Source organism: Podarcis bocagei (assembly GCF_964188305.1).
Source record: "Podarcis bocagei genome assembly, chromosome: 12".
Lineage (NCBI taxonomy): Eukaryota > Metazoa > Chordata > Lepidosauria > Squamata > Lacertidae > Podarcis > Podarcis bocagei.
In genome coordinates, this window is record NC_138137.1 from 56764591 (window position 1) to 56781042 (window position 16452).

The window sequence follows — 16452 nt, forward strand, 5'->3', positions numbered from 1 at the left end:
TTTGAGGCTGGCAGTGGGGGAAAGCAGCGCTCCCCCCCACTGCCAGCCCCACAAGCTCGGGGGGCAGCAGGAAGGCGCCGCGTCCTGGTCTTTGCAATAGCAGGGAGAAGGTCTGGGAGAAGCTCACAGGCTGCGCACAGCCTGTCCGCTGCTCCCAGAGCTGGGTGGGGGAGAAATCATATTTTTTTCCTTGATTTCCCCCTCTGAAAACTAGGTGACCCTATGGTCAGGTGTGCCCTATGGAGCAAAAAATACAGTAAATTAAGATCAAATCGCCACAAATGATCCTTCACCCCAGGCAACGCTTCTCCAGCCCCACGTTAAGTTGTCTTCTTTTAATTATATTTATTCCTCGCCTTCCCTCTGTAGAGCTCAAGGTGGCAGCAAAAGCACAAACGTGTTTGTATGGTGGTAAAACAAGAAATAATTGTAATAACCATGGTTCCCACTCGCCTCCATTTTCACCCTCACAAAAACAACCTTGTGAGGGAGGTTAGGCTAAGAGGGAACGGCTGGCCAAGATCTGCTGCAATTCCTGTGTGGAAGGGGGTTGAACTGGATGATGATGATGATGATGATGATGATGATAATAATAATAATAATAATAATAATAATAATAATAATAATAATAATAATTTATTCATATCCTGCCCTCCCCAGCCAAAGCTGGGCTCAGAGCGGCTAACAACAGTAGCAACCCTTGAGGTTCGCTCCTGACTCAACAAGCCTATGAAATGTAGGCAGAAAGTTGCCCCCGCTTTAGGCCAAAGCACTGGTACTTAAGAGGTTAACCAAGCTCTCTTTTTATTAATCGATCTGTCTATATAATTTTTATTAAATTTTCTGCCTGCGATTCAAAGTCTGGGGCTGCTCTAGCAAAATAATCAAAATATAATTTTTATTACATTTTCTGTTTTACAACTTAGAATATTCATTTACACAACCTTAAAATATCAGTCACTTCCCTTCTTCCCTTTCCGTGGTTCGTTTTACATATCATAAATCCCTGCAGATTTTACATAAACGAAACCATTCTGTATTCCATTATTACTTCCATCAAAATGTATTTACACTGTTGAATTTATCTGATAAAATAAATAGAATAGAAATAGATAGAAACAAAGGGGTTTCCAGCTGTAATGCTTTAGGAGATACGAAAAGAAAAGGTTTACAAATGGGTAAAAGCTTAATGGTAAGGATTTGCTGAACTAACGAATTGAAGTGGAATACAAAGAAGGGAGGTATGAGGAGGTCTGGGGAAATAAGTGTAAGGAAGATATGTTATGGGAAACTATTTGGGTTTTTTTAAAACTGTTTTTATGTTGTATTTTGTATTTTGTTTCTTTTTATTTTTCATTTTCACTGTTATATTTTTTTAAAAAACTTTAATAAATATCTTTGAATTTATCTGAAGGCTGCCAACATTTTCAAGTGTACACAATTCCCCCCATATAGTCAATAAACATTTTCCAATCTCCTTTAAATGAATGTTCCCTCTTGTTCTCTTATTCTATAAGTTAGGTCTGCAAGCTGCGCATATTCCATCAATTTAAGTTGCCATTCTTCTTTGCTTGGGACCTCGATTGTTTTCCATTTTTGGCCTCGGGCCGCCGTAGTGGCATACATAAATAACCCTTTTTGACACCTGGGAATTTCCATCTGAATTATCCCCCACCCACCCAAGAACTCTGGCTTTTTGGGGAAAGGTGCTTTTAAACATTATTTTCATTTCATTATAAATTATTTTCTGGCCCACGTAGGACCAGTCTGGATAGTTAGCCTTGGTGAAGACTTGACCTTTTCATCCCCAAAAAAGTTTTGGAGTTTCTGCTGAAATGAGGCTGCATTTTAATGTTGTATTTTAATCTTGTTTTTTAAGTTGTATTTCAATCAATTGTTTTATATCTGGTGTCAGCCGCCCTGAGCCGGGTCTTGGCTGGGGAGGGCGGGGTATAAATAAAATTATTTACAGTGCTACCTCAGGTTAAGTACTTAATTCGTTCCGGAGGTCCGTACTTAACCTGAAACTGTTCTTAACCTGAAGCACCACTTTAGCTAATGGGGCCTCCTGCTGCTGCCGCGCCACCGGAGCACAATTTCTGTTCTCATCCTGAAGCAAAGTTCTTAACCTGAAGCACTATTTCTGGGTTAGCGGAGTCTGTAACCTGAAGCATATGTAACCTGAAGCGTATGTAACCTGAGGTACCACATTATTATTATTTTTATTATTTTTATTATATTATTATTATTATTATTATTATTATTATTATTATTATTATTATTTCTATTTCTTCCCAATACTCCTTTACCCTTTTACAAGTCGACCACATATGAAAGGACCACATATGAAAGGACACTGACAAACTGGAACGTGTCCAGAGGAGGGCAACCAAAATGGTCAAAGGCCTGGAAACGATGCCTTATGAGGAACGGCTAAGGGAGCTGGGCATGTTTAGCCTGGAGAAGAGGAGGTTCAGGGGTGATATGGTAGCCATGTTCAAATATATAAAAGGATGTCAAATAGAGGAGGGAGAAAGGTTGTTTTCTGCTGCTCCAGAGAAGCGGATACGGAGCAATGGATCCAAACTACAAGAAAGAAGATTCCACCTAAACATTAGGAAGAACTTCCTGACAGTAAGAGCTATTCGACCGTGGAATTTGCTGCCAAGGAGTGTGGTGGAGTCTCCTACTTTGGAGGTCTTTAAGCAGAGGCTTGACAACCATATGTCAGGAGTGCTCTGATGGTGTTTCCTGCTTGGCAGGGGGTTGGACTTGATGGCCATTGTGGTCTCTTCCAACTCTATGATTCTATGATTCTATGAAAGAACTTTCTTTCAGAGGTAAACCACGCTCTCGACTCCCACTTACAGTTTCTCTGCGGTGTCATCCTGTTCGCCAGACGTGTCCAGGATTCCTTGAGTCTGCAGCCCATGGGTCGATTTGCTGCTGAACGTCCCCTCCAGAGTGAATCCGTTTGGGAAGGTCAGCTTGCCCTGAAAACCATCCCCAAAAGCCAGAGTTAATTTTTCATTCATTCAAAACCATTCATACCCTGGATTGTATAGCGGCAGCAGAATTTCGGGGAGCCTGGCATCACTGACAAGGAACAGGTAGGTTAACCGACGGATGGCATTTCCTCTGGCAAATTCAGATTCCTGCTTTGCGGGGGGAATGGGAAATCATCCCTATTGGGCCATGGTACACACAACTCCGGGACGTGGCTGGCGCTGTGGGTTAAATCACAGAGCCTAGGACTTGCCGATCAGAAGGTTGGCGGTTCGAATCCCTGCGACGGGGTGAGCTCCTGTTGCTCGGTCCCTGCTCCTGCCAACCTAGCAGTTCGAAAGCACACCAGAGTGCAAGTAGATAAATAGGTACTACTCCGGCGGGAAGGTAAACGGCGTTTCCGTGCGCTGCTCTGGTTTGCCAGAAGCGGCTTAGTCATGCTGGCCACATGACCCGGAAGCTGTACGCCGGATCGCTCGGCAAATAAAGTGAGATGAGCGCTGCAACCCCAGAGTCGGTCACAACTGGACCTAATGGTCAGGGGTCCCTTTACCTTTACCTTTACACGCAACTCCAAATATTCATTAGTGCCCCCACTGTTCTCCAGGCAGAGTAAGTCCAAGAGCAGGGGTTGTCAAGAGCTTGTCCTACACTCGAGTAGGACCCTGGCAGAGACACATGCCCAACTGGCATGTTCTCTCCCTCCTGGTCGTTCGTTCGGGAGCTTCAAAAGCTTTCTTCAGCCCGAACATCACAGCGACCGATGCCAACCGACACCGGCGCACTTAGGGATTTGCAGAGTCTTCGCAGTTGCGTAACAGACCTCAGCAACTCAGCATTTTGGCTAATCTACTTTATTTACATATAAACACACACGGAGCACTGAAACATGGCTCCCTCTCTCTCTAGCATCAGACAGCAAAGAGAGAAAGAACAAAGGACAATAGTCCCACTTCACGGATCACAGTAACACAAACATCCCGTCTCTGTCACTTCTCACTCTGTGCAGTCAAAACATACACCGTCATGTGATAGACAACAATCCCATGACTGCAATCATGGAGCAGGAATTCTAACAGGGGTCAGCAATTTTTTCAGCAGGGGGCCGGTCCACTGTCCCTCAGACCTTGTTGGGGGCCGGACTATATTTTCTTTGGGGGGGGATGAATGAATTCCTATGCCCCACAATTAACCCAGAGATGCATTTTAAAGAAAAGGACACATTCTAATCATGTAAAAGCACGCTGATTCCCGGACCATCCGTGGGCCGGATTTAGAAGGCAATTGGGCCGGATCCAGCCCTCGGGCCTTAGTTTGCCTACCCATGTCCAAGAGCAGTTCCTCCCGTGAAGCTTACATACCCCATGGAAGTGACACAGCAGCAAAGGGGAAAAGGTTGAGGAGGGAAAAGGAAAACGAAGTAAACACGAAGTTCTTCATGTTACGAGGTTCTCATGATGACCAGAGAGCAGTGCCGGATTTACGTACAAGCTAAACAAAGTATAGCTTAGGGCCCCACTCTCTAAGCTGGATGTACATTTCCAAAATATAAGATAAAAAACAAATAAAATGGCTCTAGATACCTATGAGGTCCATCAATTACCATATAGCATATATTCAGCACAAAAAAACAGCAACAATTTGTTGTTGACAAAGGACAGCTGGACATCGAAAGGACTCCATTACCTTCAGTAGCAGAGGGCCACATCAAATCTAAATCCGGCCCTGCCAGCATCTTAAAAGCATGGCTTTAGGAATATTTTCCAAACAGCACACTCTTTCCCGACCCAAATGTGGTCAAGTCAAGCCCAGTTCGCAGCTTTTTAAGCCCAGAGCAATCGAAAAGCCGAGCCCACAACTCACTTTGCCGACAAAAGTCAAGTCTCTGGTGAAGTTTCCCACAAAGATTGAGTCGTCTTCCAGGAGGAGCGTCCCAGGTCCCTGCAGATCGTAGGAGAGAAGGGGAGATAAATTAGCAAAACATGCCTCCTAACTGAGCCTACTTAAAAAAGGAAGGTGGAATTATGAAACCCATCTAACATTGTGCAAACTTGACTAACTCAAATGACTTTTTATTTTGCAGAAGTTATTCTGATGGAACTCTTGAGTCCAGGGAATCCTCCGCCTCTGCAAGCGTCTATCTGCACTCATACGGGCTAGAAACTTTTCTTCCCTTTTAAAAATAAAAAGTAGGAAGAAAAGTTAGGTTCTGCTGGGTCAAATTTCTCCTAGGTCCTTCTCTCACAGCCTACATCCTTGCAATATGATACTGGACTGCCTTGCAGGGATGTTTGTAAGACTTGCTTTGGCACAGCACTTGAGTAAATTGGCAAAGATCAAACTCAAATACAGTGGTACCTCGGGTTAAGAATCTAATTCGTTCCAGAGGTCCGTTCTTAACCAGAAACTGTTCTTAACCTGAAGCACCACTTTAGCTAATGGGGCCTCCCACTGCCGCCGCACAATTTCTGTTCTCATCCTGAAGCAACCCGAGGTACTATTTCTGGGTTAGCAGAGTCTGTAACCTGAAGTGTCTGTAACCTGAGGTACCACTGTAAGTATAGGAAATGTAAAGAAGGTTCTTTTTATCATACGTGGTGGTCTTGTAGTAAGGTTAAAGCTTGCTGGAAAATGATATATAATGAATTGGAAAATGTGTTTAAATTAACATTTGTAAAAAAAAAACCCCAGAAGCTTTCCTTTTGGGAATTATAGGGACAGAACCACCCAAACTGTATAGAAATTTATTCATGTGTGGGACCACAGCGGCAAAAATGGAAAGAAGAAGTCCTAGTGAAAGAAGAATGGATACAAAAACTTATGGAATATGCAGAAATGGCAAAACTTACCAGAAAAATAAGAAATCAAGATAACAAACTTTTTTTTATAAAAGAATGGAATATTTACAAATAAACTATAAACAGATAAGAACATTGGCAGGATTATTGTAATAACCTGCAGTTTTATAAAAGAGTATATATTTAAAGTGGATGAATATATGAGCAAATTAAGCTAATTTGGATATGCAGAAACTATGAAAAATAAATTTAAGGAACCGCAGAAACAGGGGGAAGGAAGTCGAGTTTTGAAATGTCAAAATGACTGTAAAATTATCGAAATGTATAAAATTGAAAATCATTTTTTTTTTTTTTTAAAGAAACCACTTGGTGAAGGCTACCTGACAAGCCTGCATGAGAGTTCAAACATTTTATTTCCCGGTGATCCTTACCACCATTTTATCCATGTGGAAAGTTCTCTGATAGCAGACGCCCGACTGCATGAGCACAAGCCCTGGTCCATGCCTCTGGTCTTCCTGCCACATCCCAATGTACCTCTCCCCTCTGAAATAGAACGAGAGGAATCACAGAATTGTAGAGTCGGGATATGCCACTGCCATAATATCAGGATGAAAGCCAAATAAATCATTCCGACCATATTCTCTTTCTGCAAACCTCATTACAGTGGTACCTTGGTTCCCAAACTTAGTCCGTTCCAAAACCAAAGCGTTCTAAAACCAAGGCGTGCTTTCCCATAGAAAGTAATGCAAAAGGGATTAATCCGTTCCAGACTTTTGAAAACAACCCCTAAAACAGCAACTTAACATGAATTTTACTCTCTAACGGGACCACTGATCCATAAAATGAAAGCAATAAACAATGTACTGCAGTCACACAATCAATCCACGAAAACAAAAAACAAAAGCAAAAACACAAAATAAATAGCAAAAACAGACAGACCTCAGCGTAACACTCAAAACAATGAAAATACTCAATACTCAATGTACTGTACTATAAAATAAATAAGACAGCATTGTAGATGATAAAAAAATTTAAAAAAAATTCTTACGTGCACCGATGATCAGTGGCGTAGCGTGGGTTGTCAGCACCCGGGGCAAGGCAAGTAATTTGCGCCCCCTAACCCATGGATTTGCGCCCCCTAACCCTAACCCCCAGATGTTGCGCCCGGTGCGGCCGGCCCCCCCTGCACCCCCCACGCTACGCCACTGCCGATGATAGTCATTGTTTGGATGGGGGGCTGATTTCTTCAGTCACACAAGCAATCAGTCAATCAGTAGCTGAACTGGGTTCCACACAGTCACAAAAACAAGTCACGAAAACGAAGTCACAAGCCACAGTCACAAAAACGAAGACACAAGGCACAGTGACACGTCAGTCCCATAAAACGAAGAACAAGTCACAGTCAAAAAAATGAAAAAGCTGCACAAACAAAAACGCAAAAAATAAAATAAAATGCAAAAACTAAAGCTCCAAATATCACCTCTGCGTTGCGTGGGTGCAGCCGACAGTCTCAACATAAAGCCTCTGATTAGCAGCGAGGGACTCAATTTAAAAACGGAACACACTCAACAGAAAGCGGAACATGTTCCGCTTCCAAGGCAGGCATAGGGCAAACTCCAGCCCTCCAGATGTTTTGGAACTACAATTCCCATCATTCCTAGCTAACAGGACCAATGGTCAGGGATGATGGGAATTGTAGTCCCAAACATCTGGAGGGCCGGGGTTTGTCCATGCCTGTTCCAAGGCAAAGTTCACAAACCAGAACACCTACTTCCGGGTTTGCAGCGTTCTATTTCAAAGTTGTTCACAAACATAAGCTGTTCTGAAACCAAGGTACCACTGTACAGTGGGCGGCTTAAAGAAAAAGGCTCCAAATTAATGGGTGACTTACCTCTCTTTGTCGTCCCAGACGCCATAGCCGTGTTTCTTGTCATTTTCCCAGTGCCCGGAGTACTTGAACGGCTGCTCAGCGTCCGAAGCGTTCTCCAAGATGCCAAACCCTTGGCGTACGTTGTCCTTGAAATACCCTTTGTAGACCATCTCGTCGCCATACCTGGGAAAAATGCGCGCAACATCTATTTTGGATGCTATTTGGCAACTTTGGAACTCCCCGCCAGTTGATTCTAGAGTTGTAACTGCTTCTGGTGCCTGCTAAAAGCTTAAGCAAGCCTACCCAGACATTTAAATGGGACATGGATTTAAATACGTAAATTTCAATTCATAGTGTGCATTTTTGAAACTGCTGGTTCTATTTTGAAAAATTGGGAGGGGGTCAACTCGTTCTTAACGTTTGATTCCACTGAGAATTTGCACATATAGTTTCTATAAGATGCTTAAGGATTGTGATGATTATGCAGTATAAAATCATGGAATTGTAAAGTTGGAAACAGCCTATCCACTTGCAGGTGTGAGCATGGAGCCTATCCACTTGCAGGTGTCAGCATGGAGAAGGTGGAAACAACCTCTCTTGCAAGGCTTAAAAAAGGCAAAGGGTAAAGGGACCCCTGACCATTAGGTCCAGTCGTGGCCAACTCTGGGGTTGTGGCACTCATCTCGCTTTATTGGCCGAGGGAGCCGGCGTACAGCTTCCGGGTCATGTGGCCAGCATGACTAAACCGCTTCTGGCGAACCAGAGCAGCGCATGGAAACGCCGTTTACCTTCCCGCCGGAGCATTACCTATTTATCTACTTTGACGTGCTTTCGAACTGCTAGGTTGGCAGGAGCAGGGACCGAGCGACAGGAGCTCACCCCGTCAAGGGGATTCGAACCGCCGACCTTCTGATCGGCAAGTCCTAGGCTCTGTGGTTTAACCCACAGCACCACCCGTGAACCCCATAACCTTTGCAAGGCTTACTCACTCGCAAATCCCATAACCGCTCATCTTGCCTTCTCGCCAGTGACACTTGTAGCAGTCATAGCGGTCCTCGGAGGCGCGAGGGATGAGGCAGATGCCAAACCTGCAGCCAGGAACAAGATGATCATAGAACCACAGAACGGTGGGGCCGGAAGGGACCCCCAATGCTCATCTAGTCTAACCCCCCTACAATACAGGAATGACAGCTCAAGAACCCCTGAGATATTTCCATCCGACCTCTATTTTAAAACCTCGAAGGAAGGAGAGTCCACCATCTTTCAAAGGAGACCGTTCCACCACTGAACAGCTCTCACCCTCAGAAAAGTTCTTCCTGATATTTAGTTGGAATCCGGGTGGATAAAAATCAAAGATTTTTTTAAATTTTAATTAGATTTCTTTGATTTAAATCGGATTTTTAAAACAAAATGCTTTTGGAGGAAAAATCTTTCTAAAGATAGTTTTCTATTTATGTTACATTATAGTCCAAAGGCTATTCATCAAGAAATAAGGATTTCTTTTAAGTTTTTCATGTGTGCTACAACTCAGTCTAAGTTTTGTTTTAAAATTGTTTTACCACATTGGTTAACAAACATATACATATGCTATAACGTTATTGTTTTAGTTAAATAAATTGTTTAAATTGCTATTAAGGAAGTGATTATTTTCCTCCTTCCAATAAAGTGCAGCAGAAAAGTGGTCCAACTATAAACACCAATTTCACAATTATCTGTCTATGTATTTCTGATAGTATAACCGAATCAGTAATGTTTGATAAAACTGTAAAAAATACTCTGAAAATTATTCCAAAAATGAAACCTTCACCTGGTTGTAAATATTAAGAAGATGCCAGCAAGGTTCAACCTTTATGTAAAAAATAATGATTTAAATCATTAGTCTTACTGACTAGTGTTTTAAATCAATTTGATTTAAATCAAATCCACCCTGGTTGGAATCTCCTTTCATGTAACTTGAGGCCATTTTTTCGAGTCCTACCCTCCAGAGAAAACAAGCTCGCTCCATCCTCTATGTGACAGCCCTTTCGATATTTGAAGATGTCAATCCTATCTCCTCGCAGTCTCTCCTTTGCAGGGCAAGCAAACCAGATGGCCCTCAACTGTTCTGCTTAGCTTCCAGACCCTCAATAATCTTCATCTCCCTCCTCTGCAAACCTTCCAACCTCCTTCTTAAATTGTGGCACCCAGAACTGGACACAGGGCTCCAGGTGGGGTCCGACCAAGGCAGAATAGAGCAGTACCATTTACACACCATCGAGATGTGCAATTCAGGGGGGACCAAAGCTCTTCCCCTTGCACACCTGGCAGGTGAGCCCGGTAGCATCCTTACCCATGTTCCATGCCTTCCTGGAAGTCCCCGACGTAATTCCGACCATCTGGCCATGTCAGAGTCCCCCTGTAAAGAAGATAAACCCGTTATGGCCAGAGGAAAGCCAAAGTTTGACTCAGTCCAGGGAAGCAATCTCTGTGTATTGGAGCAGGGTCAGCAACTACCGGCCTGCAGGCCCAATTCCGCCCATTTAGCTGGCTTGTCCCTCTCCTCCCTTTTTTTACAAGTTAAAAGTGGAAGTGGGGATGGAAGGGAGAGAGAGAGATATGGCGGCCAAGAGGGCCAAAATGAAGCCCGGCACCCTTCCACTGCGTATGCAGGCTGCCTGTGCCGATCACGGAAATGTCCTCCTGCCTCTTTGGCCGATTTAGCAGAGCGAACACAGCGGTCAGAAGCGATTGCAGTGTGTGGGTAATAAATCAGAACACACACAAGCCGTTCTCTTATCTTCTACAGCCTTTATTTTTTTTTTTTATTAAATTTATTAAGAAAAAATGCACAGATTACAATATAGTACAAATACCACAAGTACAAACATACAGCAAAAAAGATCCATCAAAAAGGAACAATCCTCCATCAGGCTACAAAGTCGTCCCGTCAGGAGGGCAAGAAATGAAGAGGAAAAACAAAAAAAGATAAAGGTAAAAAGAGAGAAAAGTAAAATAAAAAAGAAAAAGAGAAACAAAAAAAACCACAGATACAGATACAGTTAACAGAGCTTCCGTCCAACCCGGTCTTGGAGTTACTAATACCCATGTTACCACTGCAGTTCTAATAAAACAAAAATACATCGATGATTTCAGCTATCGTCTACTGATAAATTATTTATTCCCTGGGTGTTTACGAAATAAATTAAAAATTTATTCCATTCGTCTTTAAGTTTACTTGAGTTGTGTTGTCTTATTTTTTGTGTTAGTCTCGCTAGTTCAACATATTGGTATAGCTTCAATTGCCACTCTCCTATATCAGGTAAGTCAGAGGTTTTCCATTTTTGTGCTATTTGGATCCTCGCCGCAGCCATGGCATATTGAAAAAAGGTTTGATCTATTTTCTTTACTTCCTTACCAATCAGCCCTAAGAGAAACAACTCGGGGATTTTGGGGATGTTATACTTCAAAATTTTTTTCATTTCTTCATGAATTTGCGTCCAAAATTTTTTTATTACATCACAGGTCCACCAAATATGGAAGAAGGTCCCAACCTTATCTCTACATCTCCAGCAGGTGTTATCAACAGTTTTATACATTTTTCCTAGCTTTGCTGGGGTCAAGTACCAACGGTAAACCATTTTCTCTAAATTTTCCCGCAAAGCTACGCAAGCTGTAAATTTTACTCCTTTCGTCCAAAGTATTTGCCATTTTTTATAATCTATGTTATGACCAATGTCTTTCTCCCACTTTACCATAACCCCTTTCACCCGATCTTCCTTAGTGTCCCATTCCAATAATTGTTTATACATTTTTGAAAGGGATTTATTATTACTTTCCAGGATTTCTACCTGAAACCACGATTTTTTTTCATTCATGCCCAATCTCTTATGCTCACCCCATAAGGCGTAAATCTGGTGGAAGTGGAACCAATCTTTTATTTTATCTTTCAGTACCTCATAAGGCTTCACCCTCCATCCTGTTTCTGTCTTCTCTAGAATATCCTCATACGTGCATTTTTCATCTGCCATATTTATTTTTTTTATTTTAATAATATTGGTTGGGGAGAGCCACCATGGGGTACCTTTCTCAATCCGTTTTTTATACCTCTTCCACACTTCCAATAATGGGCCTCTGATAATATGGTTAGAAAATCCTCTGTGGACCTCCCCTTTATCTTGCCACAGGTAGGCATGCCACCCGAATCTTATATTGAAACCCTCCAAATCTAAGAGGTCTGAGTTTCTGAGGGTGGCCCACTCCTTTATCCAGCAGATACAAGCTGCTTCATAATATAACCTAATATTTGGGACCGCAAATCCGCATCTTTCTCTCGAGTCTGTTAGATATTTCAACTTTACTCTGGCCCTCTTTCCCTGCCAAATAAACTTGGTCAGGGTTCTTTGCCAGTTCTTAAAGAGGGAGGTGCCTTTAATTATTGGTATATTCTGAAAGAGGAATAATAATTTCAGGAGGATGCACATCTTAATGGCTGCCATCCTCCCTGTCCAAGAGAGTTTTAATCTATGCCAGGTATCTAAGTCCTTTTTAATGTCCTGCCACACCTTACTGTAATTATCCTCCACCAAATTTATATTTTTAGGTGAGAGCCAGATTCCCAGATATTTGACTTTATTCACAGCTTTAATGCCGGTCTTTTCTTCCAAATGAGTTTTCTCCTGCTCAGTCATGTTTTTTGTTAGGACTTTTGTTTTCTTCCTATTTAATCTGAAACCGGACAGCCTACCAAAGTCTTCCAAGAGTTCAACCACTCTGCTTGCACTATCCACTGGGTTCTCCACAGACAGAACCAGGTCATCAGCATAGGCTTTAAGCTTAAATTCTTTACTCCCAATTTTTATCCCCCTCACATTCACTGCCTCCCTTATTCTATTTGCAATAACTTCTAAAACCATTATAAATAACAGGGGGGACAGAGGGCAGCCCTGCCTTGTACCCCTCTTAATCTTAAATGGTTTTGTCAGGTTATCATTTATGATCAGCCTGGCCTGTTGTTCTGAGTATATTGCCCTGATGCCTTTCAGGTAGGGGCCTTCAATGCCTGCCTTTCCCAGGCATTGTAATAGGAATTCCCATGAAACATTATCGAAAGCCTTTTCGGCGTCTATAAAAATTAGTGCAGCCGGAACATCTATTCTCATATCTAGGTATTCAATGATATTTAATACGTGGCGGACATTTTCTTTCTGATGTCTGTTTGGTAGAAAGCCCACTTGGTCTTTATGTATATGCTTCGTTAAGAGCTTCTTAAGTCTGCTGGCCATAATATCAGCAAAGATCTTATAATCGTTGTTAAGCAAAGAAATTGGCCTGTAATTTTTTATATCTGTTTTTTCTTTTTCTGTTTTGGGGATCAGAGTTATGTAAGCCTCCTTCCACGAGGCCGGGATCTTCCCCCCCTGAAAGATATTATTAATCACGTCTTTTAGGACCGGGGCTAGATGTTCTTCTAATGTTTTATAATATTTTGCGGACAGACCGTCCGGCCCGGGGGCTTTCCCGGTCTTCATTCTACTAATGGCCTCTTTGATCTCATTTACTGTGATCTCCTTATTCAGTTGTATTCTATCCTCTTCTGATATGTATTTCTTTTCATTTTGTTCTAAATAATTCTTGATCTCTACACTGTTTTCCCCTCCTTTTTCATATAGCTTCCCAAAGAATTGAGTAAACCTATTTTCTATTTCCTCTGGATCTTCTATGATGTTATCCTCCAGTATTATTTTGTTTATCATGTTTTGTTTCTTTCTTTTTCTTAACTGCCAGGCGAGTAACTTCCCCATTTTATTTGCCGACTCAAAATACCTTTGCTTTGTAAATTTAATTTTCCACTCTATCTCTTGATTTAATATCGCTGAGTATTGAGACTGTAACACCTTAGAGGCTCGGTTAGCAGCTTCATCTGTTGGGTTTTTAATTAATTTTTTCTCATAATTTCTCAATTGAGAGAGAATCTCCTCTTTCTTACACTCCCTCACCTTTCTCCTATAATTATTTTGTTGTATTAAGAGACCCCTCAGGACCGCCTTACTGGCGTCCCAGACTACATCTATGGGGGTTTCTTTGTTCAAATTTAAATTTAAGTATTCTTTTAGGGTGCCTTTAATTCTCTCCCTCACCTCTTCACTGTCAAATAAATTCTCGCACATCCTCCATCTGTATTGTCCCTTCACTTCACTTTTTATTTCCATATCTAGAGCACAATGATCTGATAATGTCCTAGGGTGAATTTCACAATTCTTAACTCTCATGGAGATTGCTCTTGTCACCCAGATCTGATCTATTCTACCCCAGCTCTGATGGGGTTCGGAATAATGAGTAAACTGTTTAGAGGTGGGGTTTTGGTGTCTCCAAATATCAATTAGATCTAAGTTTTCTTCCATATCCCTAAATGATTTCGGCAATTTACCCCTGTTCAGTTTTCCCTTCTCTGTACTCCTATCCAAATCCGGCGCTGGGACGCCATTCATATCCCCGAGCAAGATTAATTTTCGGTTATCCAGTTCTAATAACATGCTTTCAAGTTTCTCAAAAAACTCCCCTCTGTTTGTGTTCGGAGCGTATATCGTTACGACATTAATTTTTCCCCCCCGGAAATTTAGTTGAATTCCTAAAATTCTTCCTTCCTCATCCTTGCAAATCAGAGTCGGTTCCCATTTTTCTTTAGCATATATTACTACTCCTCTTTTTTTCCCAACATCGGAGTTAATAAAATCTACCCCTAGTTTTTTATTCGCCAAGATATGTTTGTGTTTTTTAGCAATATGAGTTTCCTGAAAGCAGATTACATCATATCTCTTATTTTTTAAGGCTTTCTCAATTTTATTCCTTTTAATTTTCTCATTCAACCCATTTACATTCCAAGATAAAAATTTCAATGAGTGTGTAATGCTTTACCTTTTATCTGCTTCTAAACCTTTAACCGTATTCAACAACTATAGTCTCTCTCCCCTGTTTCCTGAGGGCTCCCCCTCTTCTGCAATCTCCGCTCCCACTGCGGTCTCCTCATCCTCTTCATCTGACTCCACCACCTCCCCCTCTGCGCTCCTCTCCTCCTCGTGTATGTTTCTTATCTCTCCATCCTCTTTTTCCAACCTGTTCCTTAGTCTGTTCTCTATCTTTCCCAGATCTTTTTCGTATCTTCTCAAAAACTTATCCGCCTCCTGTATATCCAGCAATCTAAATTTTTTCTCTTTATAATCCTTTAATCGTGTAGCATAACATCGTAAATTCCACTTCAGACACCCGGCGACAGTTCACACATCTTTCCTCTCGCGGAGCGTATGAGAATAAACACACACAGAGAAGAACACTCCCGTATGTGTCGTAACCACGCCTCAAGATGTGAGACGTCATTCAGAACATCACTCAGAACTGTTAACCCTGTAAGTTCTGAAACCCTTCACAAGAGAGAGAGAACACAAACGGGGGCTATGGACTTACTTGCCGTGGGGTTTACTCAGCCGCCACTCTCCCTCGTAGGTCGCGCCTTTCAACCTTCCTTCCTCCCGGAAAGTGAAGCTGGAGAAGCGGCAGACCGGCGGGTCTCTCCCTCGGCCGGCCTCGCCCCACAGAGGGAAGTCTCGCTTCCCGCTCAACGCCTGGCGCACGGCCTGGTTCAGCTTCCACTGCCACACGGCCTGCGGGATGGAAAGAGGAGGAGAGCAGGGAGGATGAGAGGATTAAGCAAGGAAGCAGAGATAGAGGAGGGGGCTTCAGCTGCAAAGTCTGCATCAACTCATTGCTGGGAGGTGCACAAAAGTGCCCGTTCAGCTCTTCGCAACTCCATACCTGTTTGCCTGTCAAAACGCACCCCCCAGTTTGCCCAATCGCCAATGCAAACCCCTCGTTCTCGTTATATACAGTCATACCTTGTGTTAAAGTAAAAGGTAAAGGGACTCCTGACCATTAGGTCCAGTCGTGACCAACTCTGGGGTTGTGGCGCTCATCTCGCTTTACTGGCTGAGGGAGCCGGCGTACAGCTTCCAGGTCATGTGGCCAGCATGACTAAGCCGCTTCTGTCGAACCAGAGCAGCGCATGGAAACGCCGTTTACCTTCCTGCCAGAGCGGTACCTATTTATCTACTTGCACTTTTGACGTGCTTTCGAACTGCTAGGTTGGCAGGAGCAGGGACCGAGCAACGGGAGCTCACCCCGTCTTAAGGATTTGAACCGCCGACCTTCTGATCGGCAATTCCTAGGCTCTGTGGTTTAACCCACAGCGCCACCTGTCTCCCCTCATATACAGTCATACCTCGGGTTAAAGTAGCTTCGGGTTAAATCTTTTCAGGTTGCATCCCGCGGCGATCCGGAAGTAACAGAACGGGTTACTTCCGGGTTCTGCCGCTCGCGCATGCGCAGACGCTCAAAATGGCGTCACGTGCAGAAGCGGCGAATCGTGACCCGCGCATGTGCAGACGCGGGTTGCGTTCTGCTGAGGATGTGAACGGGGCTCCGGAACGGATCCCGTTCGCATCCACAGTTACCACTGTAAAGGTAAAGGACCCCTGGACGGTGAAGTCCAGTCAAAGGCAACTATGGGGCTGCGGCCCTCATCTCGCTTTCAGACCCAGGGAGCCAGTGTTTGTCCGCAGACAGCTTTCCGGGTCATGTGGCCAGCAGGACTAAACCGCTTCTGGTGCAACGGGACACCGTGATGGAAACCAGAGCGTATGGAAACGCTGTTTACCTTTCTGCCGCAGCGGTACCTATTTATCTACTTGCACTTTGACGTGCTTTCGAACTGCTAGGTTGGCAGGAGAAGGGACCGAGCAACGAGAG

General features: G+C 43.1%; 1 protein-coding gene across 3 annotated transcripts in view; it reads right to left on the reverse strand.

Annotated features, from left to right (window-relative positions):
- The window catches only part of ALS2CL (ALS2 C-terminal like), an 85726-nt gene that overhangs the window by 19565 nt on the left and 49709 nt on the right, over positions 1-16452 (reverse strand). For all 3 annotated transcript variants that reach the window (XM_081163524.1, XM_081163523.1, XM_081163522.1), the window contains exons 10-16: positions 15115-15311; positions 10004-10069; positions 8664-8762; positions 7696-7857; positions 6236-6347; positions 4870-4947; positions 2869-2993 (exon numbers count right to left, since the gene is read on the reverse strand). In XM_081163524.1, the coding sequence (XP_081019650.1) occupies positions 2869-2993; positions 4870-4947; positions 6236-6347; positions 7696-7857; positions 8664-8762; positions 10004-10069; positions 15115-15311 (839 nt within the window). The remainder of the gene's footprint in view (positions 1-2868; positions 2994-4869; positions 4948-6235; positions 6348-7695; positions 7858-8663; positions 8763-10003; positions 10070-15114; positions 15312-16452) is intronic.